The sequence below is a fragment of the Netta rufina genome (assembly GCF_964035555.1).
Source record: "Netta rufina genome assembly, chromosome: 5".
Taxonomy (NCBI): Eukaryota; Metazoa; Chordata; class Aves; order Anseriformes; family Anatidae; genus Netta; species Netta rufina.
The window spans coordinates 32,435,767-32,449,117 of record NC_140128.1 but is presented as its reverse complement, the minus strand read 5'-3'; the positions used below and the strand labels follow the sequence as shown (position 1 = coordinate 32,449,117).

The 13,351-nt window shown below is 38.0% G+C and overlaps 1 protein-coding gene across 1 annotated transcript in view; it reads left to right on the top strand.

Moving 5' to 3' along the window:
• Window positions 1-12,165, top strand: part of RTF1 (RTF1 homolog, Paf1/RNA polymerase II complex component) — a 30,743-nt gene extending 18,578 nt beyond the window's left edge. The window contains exons 8-18 of the mRNA XM_084286924.1: window positions 424-601; window positions 1,563-1,645; window positions 3,085-3,172; window positions 3,258-3,365; window positions 3,942-4,019; window positions 5,151-5,272; window positions 5,624-5,681; window positions 6,257-6,334; window positions 7,447-7,542; window positions 7,829-7,940; window positions 9,260-12,165. Coding sequence (XP_084143050.1) covers window positions 424-601; window positions 1,563-1,645; window positions 3,085-3,172; window positions 3,258-3,365; window positions 3,942-4,019; window positions 5,151-5,272; window positions 5,624-5,681; window positions 6,257-6,334; window positions 7,447-7,542; window positions 7,829-7,940; window positions 9,260-9,366 — 1,108 coding nt within the window. The 3' untranslated portion in view covers window positions 9,367-12,165. The remainder of the gene's footprint in view (window positions 1-423; window positions 602-1,562; window positions 1,646-3,084; window positions 3,173-3,257; window positions 3,366-3,941; window positions 4,020-5,150; window positions 5,273-5,623; window positions 5,682-6,256; window positions 6,335-7,446; window positions 7,543-7,828; window positions 7,941-9,259) is intronic.
• The last annotated feature ends 1,186 nt before the right edge of the window (window positions 12,166-13,351 follow it).

Genomic DNA, 13,351 nt, shown 5'->3' with positions numbered 1-13,351 from the left:
ACTTTAGAGAATTGATTGGGAGCAGATCAGTGTGTCTAAGGTGTTGCCTTGAGCCCCATTTACACTGTTCACAGATTTGTGTAGTTCTGTAGTTCAGCAGCTACAGAACCCTGGCATATTAGCAGATAAGAAAGATATGCTGACTTATTTTAAAGCATTAGCTTATAAGCTGCCTTGGTGCATGAGTCTGTCTTGTGGTAGCAGAGGCAGTGGGTAACAAGCGTAGTCACTAGGCCTTAGTATTCCTTAAGAAAAGTTTAATGCAAGATTCATATATCTATGGTCAACTAGAGTGTGATGAATTACTTCTTTTACTAGTAATTTTATTAAGTAGAATTTACACAGCATCTTGCTCAGGGCCCCTTTTTCATGAAAAAATAGAGACATAATCATCCTTCTTCCTTCTCAACTTTACCAAATCAGGAAAGAAGAAATTCCTCCTAAATCCCAGCCAGTGTCCTTGCCTGAAGAACTGAACCGAGTACGGTTATCACGACACAAGCTGGAACGCTGGTGTCATATGCCCTTCTTTGCCAAGACAGTCACTGGTTGCTTTGTCCGAATTGGTATTGGAAATCACAACAGCAAACCTGTTTATCGGGTGAGTTCAGTTCCAAAGGATTTAGTTCTTTTTCTGTAATACAGTATTTGCAGCTTAGTATGAACTGTGGTACCTATGGTTGCTTGGGTGGTTAATGTAAAATAAATAAATAAATAAATAAAATTAAACGTTTATAACCAGAAAGCATAATTGGTGCAGGAAGAGTGGAGACTGCATTAAAGGTAAATAAATCAATGGGACCAATGAGGCCAGTAAATTGTTTCCAAGTTTTCACCTTTAAATCAAACTAATTGATGACAAGACATATACATGTGCGTATGTACCATGAGCATGGAGCACTAACAAAGCCTGTTCTTTCAGCTTTGGTTCATGCTGTCTTATCTCTTCATTTGTATTGCAAACTAGAGTTCAGGACTCTGTTTGACTAAGTAAGGATGAGTAAGAGTCATTCCTTATTTCTGGGAATATTCCCAAGTTATTGTGTGGTCTCAGTTCTCACTTTACAAAGGGTTTCTAGTACATCAGTGAGCTTCAGAATAGAAGGTGATTTAGAACACAGTTTTGTTTTTGTGCAGTTGGAGCAATGAAGCAGAATCATAGGATGCAATAATATTGTCTAAAATCGCATTAAAATGGTCCCTAGAAGGGCTGCATTTAGTATGTGGATAGCTATGGTGTATTTCATTTGGAACATTAAATTAACCCTAGTTTAGTTTCCTGTAAAGAAAACAGGAAGGTGCACATCATTTGGCTAGAAGTTAGACTGAAAAGATACAAAAATGCATCAAGCTTTTTATAGAGCCTTCCAACTGGAAGGTGATACATGATGAGCTGATTCAGTACCTGATAATGTACACTGAAAAGTACTGCTTTCTTTGATATAGTTAGAATTGTTGATAAGAATAAGGTTTTTGATGTCTAGTGAAAAGGCTTAAATGTGTCAGGTATGTTCTAGGAACACACACACAAAAACCTCTTGCATCCTTTCTTTTGCATATAGGTTGCTGAAATAACTGGTGTGGTAGAGACCGCAAAGGTTTACCAACTTGGTGGTACCCGGACAAACAAAGGACTACAGTTGCGGTAAGAAACCAAAGTAACCGTCATCAGTTCATGAATCAGTGTCCTTATAGCATTCAGTGCTCCCTGGGTGGTTTGGAGATGAGAGCTAAAAAAAACAAATCGGGCGGTGCAATGACTCTTACTGTTAGGATGCTTTTTTTTGTGGTTTTATTGCTTGTTTTCTAACACGTATGCATAATTAAATCATAAAAAAATCTCATGCAGGGACTTGTGTTTGTGTTGACAGCCGATCAGTTTATTTGCACTAGTAACCCATGATTGCTCATATAGGCCTATTGAACTTTGCCATATTCTTTCCTATGTTTTCACCACCATTGCTATAATCAGGTTTTAGAAATATGCATCATTCAAAAGGTGACATGATGAGGTCTGGTGTATGTGTTACGACAGAAATAGTACTTTGTAGGGAAGAAGCTGAATACAGTATAATATTTCTCAGTTGTTCTTACAGCCCTTTTAAGGATTGTGTCGTGAGGTTTAACAGTTCCAATACAAAACATCCTGGTAAGATAGGTCAAGAAGATATTAACCATTTGGGAGAAACATAAGTATGTGGAGAATAGATGTGGGTGCACATGTGGAGTAACAAAAAAAAAGTCTTATCTAAATCCATCATGACATAGAATAGCTTTTTAGGCTACCTCAGGAGAGAGCTCGTGTTTTGATTGAAATTTACACCATGACAACTACGTTTAGTACTGGTTAGTAGCAGTATGGTAGTTCAGCTGGTAGTGCTCCACAGAATGTAGTCTCTAAGGCTTACTGGCCCTTGATTAGCCAATGAATGAGAAATTATGCAGGGATTGGCTCCAGCAATGTATAATTCAGTACTGCTTACAGGGGATTTCTACTGGTCCAAACATGAAATAACTTTGTGTTTCCTAAAATCATGTGATAGGTCACCAAACAGGGTACTTATCGTCCAGGTGTGAGATAAGTTGAGGATGATAAAAGGGCTGGAACACCTCTCCTATGAAGACAGGTTGGAGGAGTTGAGGTTCTTTTATTTGGAGAAGAGAAGGCTTTGAGGAGACTTTACAGCATCCTTCGATTACTTAAAGAGGGCCTAAAAGAAAGCCGGAGAAGGGACTTTTTGTCAGGGAGGGGGGTTGGACCTAGATGATCTTTTAAGGTCCATTCCGACCTGACGCATTCTATGATTTTAAGTCTGCTTCTCTTTACTACTGAGTGTATTACTTGCTTAACTGTTTCCTGCAAACTTGCTGTCAAGTATTCCTTTGTATTACTGTTTGGTACTAAGAGCTAACTTAGGTTCCTGAACTCTGTCAGACCTTACTGAAGTTAAGAATATATAGCACATGAGCCAAGAGTAGCCTTAAGTGTCTCTTTCAGGACTTCATGGGTCAATTTATTACTTAAAGATAAAATATCACAGCTCTGTACCATAAGAAAGGGATGTTGCATTTTTCTTGTTGCAGGCATGGCAGTGATCAGCGTGTGTTTCGTTTGGAGTTTGTCTCAAATCAGGAATTTACTGAAAGTGAGTTCATGAAGTGGAAGGAAGCGGTAAGTTTGCCAGACTTTAATTTCTTCTAAGCAGCCTTCCACCAAGGGTATTCGAAGTGAAAACTAAACTTGTTATTGTATTTAGATGTTCTCTGCTGGAATGCAGCTACCTACACTAGATGAGATAAACAAGAAGGAAGTGTCCATCAAAGAAGCCCTCAACTACAAGTTTAATGACCAGGACATTGAGGAGGTAAACAGTGTGTTGTAGTGAGGCTCTTGCAATGCTTAAAGGTGGAAAGAACGTATGGAGTAGAGCACTAGCTCTTACGAATCACAATTATCGTGGTATCTTCTTCCTAAGGAGAAAACTAAATTGCATAACTGGATAGAGTAGCTTGGTGATCCAGCTGTTGTTTGGTTCTGATTGCTGCTTTACTTCATCCTTTGTGCCCTGTTACCTTCCTCCACAACTTGTGTTGCAGAGCTTTCAACTCCTAACCCAGGTGTGGCAACTTAGTTCTCATGTTCTGGAAAGCTAACAGCATTGTCATAGATGCATTTATCACAGTTTCTGCAGCTTGATATTTGCTTCATATTGACCGAATGTGATTAGCATCAGATTTTTATAGGTTGTAAGTGTGGGGAATGGAGCTGTAACTCATTACCAACTCACAAATTAAAAACAGCAGCAAAGAAAGAGCATGAGTAAAATTCTGTGGCAGTAAGTACATTTCTTAGGTGATACTGATCTGTTGCTTCTACTGTCTAAGTATTAAAGTAGACGTTTCATACATGCATATCCTTGCTGTTTCTTCTGGTCTTACAGATTGTGAAAGAGAAGGAAAGGTTCAGAAAAGCCCCTCCAAATTATGCTATGAAGAAAACTCAGCTGTTAAAGGAGAAGGTGAGAGATGAGATGATGCCTGCAAGCTTAATGCAGTCTTTGATTTAGAAGAACTGGAGCTCATCTGGATTTTGGCAGAAGTCAGCAGTAAGCTCGACTTTAACTATGCAGTTAAGAAGCGGCTCTGAAGGCTCACTGCTGGGTTCAGAACACTTAGAATCCAGTTTAAGCTGTTGCATTCCTTCATTAAGGACAATTGCCAACGATACTAGCTGATACTAGAAGTTAAGTAGTTCTACTTCAGGATCTAATTTTAACTTTTTTGCAGGGTACTCACTAGTAACACTCAAAAGTTACTAGGCTTCAAATCTAGTGTTAAATTGTTTTTGCTCAGTGTTGACTGAGTTTTTACTTTGTTATGACCAGTAATTTGTGTTGAAAAGAATACACTGAAGGGTTTTACTTGCCCCTAAACTGTTTTATGTGTAAACTTCCTGGAATGCATAGACCTAACAGTTCTGAGAAGTCAAAGCCCAGAAGACAAGTAAACAACCAGTCTTAAGTATCTCTGAGGACAAAGATATAAAGCATTGTTTTTGTTTGTGCAGACCTTTTTCAAGACCCTTATGCTTCATGCAGAGTAAAAACAAAGAATTGTTAATCATTAGTTCTATATTCTTTGACTTAACTGTAGTGTTTGGTCATTTTTTACTCTGCATGAATTTGTAAACAGTTTGACAGTGCAGAGGAGTGCAATTGCCTCTTGTTGTCACAAGGTGGCATAATAAGCTACTGTTGTTGGCTGTCTGATGTTTTAGTAGGGGACCCTTCAACTTGCTTAAATAAGTGGCGACTCACAATCGAAGAAATAATCGGTCTCTTCCTGGGCTGACAAACAGCAATATTAAAACTTAATCTAAATGAGTTGTCCTAGTCATGCTGAGACTAGTGTTCCTAAGTTGTCTTTACTTTCAGGGGTTTCAAAGGTTCACGGAATTCTTCAGAATGAGGGGGCCAGGTTTGCTTTAAGTTGAAAGGAAATTTTAGCTCTCCACTATATTCTTAGTATATGGGGTTAGAACATTTGCAACTGGAGTAGGGTTAGCTGGCTGATTTGTGCGTCTGTCACTCATTTCTCTGACTGGCACTGTGGTAAAGAGTAGTGTCTAATGAATTATTGTTTGGTTGAAGGCCATGGCAGAAGACTTGGGGGACCAAGATAAGGCCAAACAGATTCAAGATCAGCTTAATGAACTTGAGGAAAGAGCAGAAGCCCTGGATCGTCAGCGAACAAAAAACATTTCTGCAATCAGGTAAGAAACAGTTATTGGGAATTTTCTTTCTAAAATAGTATCAGCCAACACTCACAGAGAAATCAGTTAAATCATTAGTGATCTGGCTGTAAGGCTTTGTTTCCTTTTTTGTATAGTGTATTCATGAAGCTTATATCATGATACTTGTGAATTTTGCCTCCACTTCCTTTTATGTGTCAGTTAAAACTGTCAAAAATAAAAACTCATAACCGGGATAGCAATTGTGTTGTGTAAGCGTAATTTGTAATCGGACAGAGATGTAAAAACACTGATGGGCGTTTTGTTTTATAGAGGTTGATAAATGAGCCACTTTCTTTTTCTTTTTCCCCTCTTATTTTTTTTCTTCTGCAGTTACATCAACCAGAGGAATAGAGAGTGGAATATCGTTGAGTCTGAGAAGGCTCTCGTGGTAAATAATGGCAAATTAATACTTCTGTGCATAGAGAGATGAAATGACGCATAGCAAGATAATTGCATGATGAAATTACTCATTTTTAATGATCTTATAACACCTTTTATATAGGCAAGTGATGTGATTTTTTGTTTGTTTTAAGCTAATTGCTTTATCTTTATGATCAACTCACTCAGGAGATTACTGACTATAATAGTGACTTTGCACGTTCTGTAAGGGGGAAAAAAATTGGAAAGGAGACTTCAGAGAATGAAATAGCAGACAAGATAGTCAGTTCTCTGTGGTGACACTTCTATTAAGAATAGTTAAGCTTCTTAACGAATACTTAAGCCTCAGTTACCTTGCAAGTTAGGTGGCTATATTCTGTTGTATTCAGTAAGGACAGTTTTGCTCTGTGAAGTGTAGGACTGTGGGTGTTACACAATCTTTTTGGTCTGTAATGCTGTTACTATTTTTGTCTCTCTAACCTTGATATTATATATTGCTGGTGAGTACTTGCATGGGTGTGGTGCTTTGGGAGGATTTATAACCATGCAAGTAGCTAACTGCAAAACAATGTGCTTCTTCTTCAGGCTGAAAGTCACAGTATGAAAAACCAACAAATGGACCCCTTTACTAGGCGGCAGTGCAAACCCACAATAGTGTCTAATGTGAGTGCAATATTCAAGTTCAACTGAAGCAATATGTGGAAAAATGGTAACCAATGTAATGCAGGGATTAGGAAGGAAAATGTTATTTGTATTCATTCCTAACTGCCATATGCTATCAATGCTCAGGGGGTTCCAGGGTGAGATATAATTGAGTGAAATCCTAGTCTCACTATGCCCCAAAAAGGAAAAAGCAATACTTTTTTTTTCCTCCATAAAACTATAAAAGACATGAGTGATATGAGCATGTACATGGAGGTGCAACTCTGCCTTGGATTTTTGTAGCAAATTCTTATATGTAGAATTACCCATTACACAAATTTAGTTAGCTTTGGCAAGACAGCTTGCTTTAGGTGTGAGTTTTGCTTCTAGTTGGTTGAGATTTTCTTTAAAGATCTGTGAAAGGAAAGAAGAGACTAGACATTTCAGGCCTGTGATGAATAAAGTAGTTTAACACAAACTTCTACTGCGGTAGTGGCAAAACCTGCTATTGTAATCCATAGCTGTATAAATGATGGATAACAAAGTTGAGTGATCAGCTCTTACTTCTAAATGATTTGACTTGAAGCATGTTCAGAAATAGTATACAGTTCTGGTATCAGTACTTCAAAAAAAAAAAAAAAAAAAAGTCAAGTGGGATCTTGTTGGTCTCTACAAATTAACAAGGAAATAGATTTTATTGCAGGGCCTGAAATAAATAATTATTAGAAAGAAGAATCATAGTTGTTGAGTAGATTTATTATGGTAGACAACTATTACCATGTAAAGAAAAGTCTTTTAATAATTTCGTCACTAGTAGAGTGTTTCAGCCAGAACTGTAAGATAAAAGCAATCCTACCTGAGGACAGTTTTAAGACCAGTCACAGGATCAGATCACATCAACAAAAAATGTGGTATCTTCTCAAAGAAACACTTTCTGAGGAAATTTTTAGTTTAGTAGTACCAGATGCATTGCGTAGGTATCACGATGTCTTAAAATGTCTAAGATCCTGAAGACTGGGCTAACTGATCTAGATCTTCTTTTGGTTTTATATTAATGGATATGAGCGCTGTCTCAAAAAATGGCAGTATAGTTTTTCACCACTTTACATACAGTGTTTTATTTTCCCCTGCAGTCCAGAGATCCTGCTGTACAAGCTGCCATCCTTGCACAGCTAAATGCAAAATATGGATCTGGTGTACTACCAGATGCTCCAAAGGACATGAGTAAGGCAAGTTTCATTTTCTGATTCTGTTTCGTGTTCCCTCCTACCATCGCAGCTTTGTTCTAGAAGCTTATGACTAATAGTAGATGTGCATGCTTCAGCTCTAGAAATAAGTATGCTGCAAAGCGTTATTATAGAACAGCTCTTTCTTCTACAGGGAAAGAGACTTAAGTTTCTCCAGCACTGTGAAAGCTAAACTAAATATGTTTGTGGTGAAAGCTGGAGTGAAAAGTATTGTCATTACCTTTGTCTAGACACATAAGGGTTGGAAATTTACTTATTTTTCTTCCAGGGTCAAGGGAAGGATAAGGATGTGAACTCTAAATCAGCCAGTGATCTCTCGGAAGATCTTTTCAAAGTACACGACTTTGATGTAAAGATTGATCTTCAGGTTCCCAGTTCTGGTACGTTTTCTAGTTGAATTTGGGGATGTGATTGCCCAGATCATTATGGTAGAACTTGACTCTTTCAGAGTCAATGGTGGGCTTTTGAAAATGGGAGCAAAGGACCTGTGTTTGTCTTCTTTGCAAGTATCTTATTTTTGAGGAGGAGAGGTATGTGTGCTAGTGACATTCACTGAGAAAACAAGAGCAGCTGGATTGTGTTACACTGAAAGCCTGTATATACTTGTATCCTTGCTCCAAATGCCTAGGGAGAAAATGAGGTAACAAGAGTTTGTCTGATATATTCTTCCAGTATCTGTGGCTGCTGTAATCCTTGAGGAACATCTGAATGTGTTGTATTTAATAAGCTTTGATATCTGTTCTGATACTTACTCTACAAATTTGTCTAGTCACTTTTGAAACCAGACAAGCTCTGGGTATCTGTAATGTCCTATTCCATAATCTGTGTATGCACTATGTGGATCAAGTATTGGTAAAGCAGCAGGTTCAAAAATCAAGCTGCTGTTCACTGACTTTTGTATTCCCCATAGTGCTGAAGCAAAACTTAATGGGGACCAAAATATTGGGAAAGGGAATGAAGGTGTACTTAGACATACATTTAAAATCTTATAAAGAAGGGAAAGTAGAAGATGTTGAGTCTTTCCAAACTAGATCAAGATTGGAATTCTGGATGTAAGACTAGAATTTGGTAGGGTGGCAAGAATAGGAGTGTGAATGCGAATTATAAACTTCAGGAAGCTGGCAAGCAGATAGAGGCTAAGCACAGAAGAACACTGAAAACTAGAAAGGAGGCTGAAAAGAGTATGAGAGAGAGACAATATAGATACAGGTTTAAGTATGGATGGTGTTTTTGTTTTTGCCAACACTTTTATCTTGTTTAGTGCAGTTGCCTTTCATAATGGAAGAATGGGGATTATTTAAAGTGTGTGTAAGGTGTGTGTTGTAGACATCGGTAGGAAGTCTTACTTCCATCTCGTTATTTGTCTCTTTTGTGCTTGCTATTCTTATGGGATGGTGATCTATCAAAGATCTGAGCTGGAAGGCTCTGTGTGTATTGTGATTTCAATATGTTGCAGAGCAGTTTTCTTAAGAAATGAAAGTACTTTTCATGGCAGAAAGCAAGTTAACAAATGGAGTGAAATTTGCATGTGCTTTACCTTGGAAGATAAGCAACCAGATACTGGCTATGTTAACTTTTAACCTGATGCATACCAGGGAAGCCAAATGTGATTTTGTGGTGAAGTTGTCAGTAAAAACAAGAAGTAAAAATCTGTAGTTCTCATTTATTTTAGTCCTCACTCTTCTCTTATCCCCAACAGAATCTAAGGCGCTGGCCATCACCTCCAAGGCTCCACCAGCAAAAGATGGTGCCCCTCGGAGATCGTTGAATTTGGAGGACTACAAAAAGAGGCGGGGGCTTATTTGAGCATGCCCACTCTGCTGCTTCTGATCCTGCATGCTCCATGATGATGTCCTACCTTTTCTTCCTCCCTTTTCAGTTCTCCCTTCTGGGTTGGAGCAGCAATGGAGCTGGGAAGAGACTCTTTAAAACTGCCAGTCATCTGTAACATAAACCATTCAACTATTTACTGTATAGACCTCCCTTCTTGCCCTTTCCTCCTGCCCCCTCACAAATGTGGATCTGTGCTATTTGGGGTCTTCCCATTTCTCTTAGTTTGAGTTTTGTTTTTTTATTTTGTTGATGCAGCTCGTTGGTCTACTCTGTGTTCAGTATTAGCCTGAGGTCTGGATTTCCGTAGGAATCTCTTGGTGGTCGCAGAATCAGCACTTGGTGATCTCCCCTTACATACCACCACAGGCACAGTGAATAAACATTGGCGCGAGACCTTTGTGGCTGGAAGGTCATCTGCACTTTCTTCCTCCTCTTCTTCCTCCTTCATCCTAGCTTTGGAGAAGGGAATCTTCAAAAACTGGCTTAGGTTCAAAGTGTAAATTTTTTTGGGAGGGTTGTGTGACTTTTTTTCAGGTGTTTTTTATCATTTTTAAGCTGCAGTACTATTTGTATCCGTCTGTCACAGTTTACGGCTGTTTTGAATTTCTACCAGCTGTACTTGAGCATCTGAAATTGCAAGAAAGAAACTCATTAAATGTGATTCTTCTTACTAAAACGGCTTGGCTGATATAGCTGTTTAACTTCATGTTCCCTTTTTTACTTTCACTTAATTGATGAGAGAGAGGTACACAGCTCTTGATGTGGGACTTGTCATCTGTACCACATCTGGAGTCTCCAGCTTTAACTGAGTGGAGTAGCTCTTTCTGAGATGCCCCTGGGGTGCTCATTGGTTGGGCTTTAGTTTCTTCTCCAAGCCTTCAATATTACACATTTGTTAAGTCATCGTGTCTTCACTGGGCTCTAGCTCATGTTTGTTTCTTGCTTTGTGAACCATTTAAACCAGGCTTCTATGAAACAAACAAAAATTTAAAAAATAAAATCACTTTGTGTGAAAGGGGAAGGACACAGTAGAAAGGTCAGTGGGTAATGTATGAGAGGTAGCTGATGTGCATTTTTAATATCTAAACTGGTACAAGTGGAGTGCAACACTAGCACGAGAATTGTATGGCTTTATGGAATATTTGACTGGACACAAAGTGACAGCTCAATTATCACTCAGGTGTTTTAAAAAAAAATAAAAAATAATTAAAAAAAAAAAATAAGTGTAAATATAAGTGACATTTAAAAAGAGCTTTTCCAAACAAGATACAACTGAATATATGGAGCTAAGAACTAAATTAAAAGAGAATTAGAAGTCTAGAAGGTTAGAGGCCCTCGTTCAGGTAAGCGTGCAAGCACGTGTTTGTTCCTACTCAGGCCAGTACGAATATGCTAACTTAAGCACTGAACTGGATAGGAATGTTTCTGGGGGACCCCGAAGGAGGAAAATGCTGATGCTCTTTTTGTGTCAGAGCATTACTATTTTTCTGAAATCATACACTGGTTATGTCTGAACCTGTGTTTGATACTTTCTTGTTGGATTCTTAATGAAACTTTAATCTAGTTCTTATTTAACTTTCTCTTATTCCTTTTTTAACAGTAGCTTTAAAGAAACATCATGTAATTGTGTGCAGATTGATACTATGAACTGTGTATAAAAAGAAAATCGACCTATGAAGCAGCTATAATCTACCATGTAAACAAATTAGGGATATTTCAGTACTTATTTACTGAATAGTCCATAGTTCCAGCACACATGGATTATTCTGTAAATATGTAATCATAGACTGCTTTATTTGACGGCCTTTTTTAGCAGCTTCTCTGGAGTTGTTGTAGGCTCTCACGTATATGTACTTTTAACTTTTTTAGGAGTGGATTTATGGAATCCATGGAATACCGTGATAACTTCATAGGAGACATTGTGATTCACTGTGTAGATATGCATTTGACATGATTTCATTTTCTCAACAGTTTCAATGATGTTAAAGATTTGTAATAAAAAAAAAAATCAAAACTTATTTTGCAATAGCCAGTTTTCAAAATAATCACTCTCCAATGCTTTGCAGAAATAATTGCAAAATCAAGCAACTCAGAAATTGGTTTTCCCATGGCAATGCCTCAGAGCTCTGGGGTGCAGTGAACAGTGGTCTCTGAAGGTAATGTTAACTCAGATTCAGTATTTTTAATATGCTTGCCCTTGATGCATTGGTATTAGTGAACTTCTACGTTTGGTAACACAAAAGTAGTCTGTACTGCTGTCAAAAATATCACTGAGACCTGACCTGTACAGTGTTGCGAGAAACTTTTAGTGGAGACAAAACAGGAGATGTAGGGAGTTAAGAATGCAGAAATGAATGATGGGCTATGTCCTATTTATCTGCAACTATCAAACTGCCACTTACCCTCTCAAAGTCTCTGGATGCTGCTGAAATGCTGTTTTTGAGAGAAGCAACAGTCAGCAGAGTATCATGCAACTCTCTTATATTGAGGATAATACATCAAGAAAGTACTCTGAATAGTTACAGAACTGTGTATGAAAGCTGTAATCTTTTTTCCTTTAAGTGCATGTAAAGGTGAGTGACTACACCTCCCGCTCATTAGGGAGAGATTTGTTTGCTTTGTTTCATTGGTGTCCTAGCATAGTTCATTACAATTGTACAGACTTCTATAAATAAACTTGGTTTGTTGGTTTAATAAGGTTGATTATGTTTATCCCTTGATCGGAGGTGCTAAGAGCTTCCTGTTTGTGGAAGTTTGATTTTTTTCAGAAACAAACACTTCACTGGAAATTTAAGAAATAAAATACTAACACTGTAAAATAACTAATGAAAAACAAGGCCTTTCTTTTGCAAGAGGGGCTGTTTACTCCTGGATCTCCCTGATGACTGGAGTTGCTCCTTACTACTAGAATCAAACGGAGCCCGTTGGAAGGTCAGTTCACTTGCATTTCTGCTGCATCTTGTTAAATATACAAACTTTGCTTGTCTTGTAGAAATCCAAGCTATTCCTGTAATCAAAGCTGCTAAAGCATGTAACTGAGCTTAGAAAAACTACTGATTGAGATGGAGTGAGGCTATACTCAGGACTGTAACGGAGACTTGATTAGCTAAGTGTTCCTTTGATGTACTTGAACAAAATGCATTTTGAAGTTTTCCTCCTCGTGAGCTTTTTTTAAAATGAGTATGCTTTTAAGCTGCCATGCCAGGTCACAGATTTTAAAGAAATCTTGGCATAAACAGTCTTGCGGGTGGGTTGTTAATTTTTAACTGGCTTTGGGAGGAATAGTCCCTCAAAGGAAAATATGGGATGTGCTCTTATCCCTCAAAGGAAAAGGAATTAAATTTCTGTGAGGAGAAACTGCTTTAGCAGAAGGTGAGAACTGAAAATTAGGGGCTTACAGAATACTTCACTAGTTTTACGTACTGGGGAATAAACAGACATGTAGAAGTCATCTTGGATTTTGGCTTTTTGCCTTTTGGTTTATTGGTAAGCCTCTGTCAGCTTTTTCTACAGAAAACAAAGGATGGATAGGATATTTAACTTACATTGCAGGTGTAGTTTTAACACTACAGGTGTAGTGTTACATTGCAGGTGTAGTTTTAACACTGGCAACGTTACTTGTTTCAGGTGATATTCGTAAGTACAACCTAATGCTAAGTAATGCACACAGAAGCAAAGAATACAAGTTATTTTCTGTCACGAGGCTGTAGTCATATAATGACCAGAATATGAGAGGTCTGCCTTTGCAGACAATATAAGTAAGATTATTGTGACTTGTTCTATGGTGCAAGGTGCAGTAAAGAAATCCTAAGATGTTCATTTAAGAGTGCAGGAGGGAGAGGGGGATTTCAACAGCTGTAAAACATGCCCCAAAATCAAACAGATAAAGCTTTATCTGAAATCCCTGATTATTGTGACTGTGTTTAATGAAAGGACCGTTATTGAATCATTTGTTTGC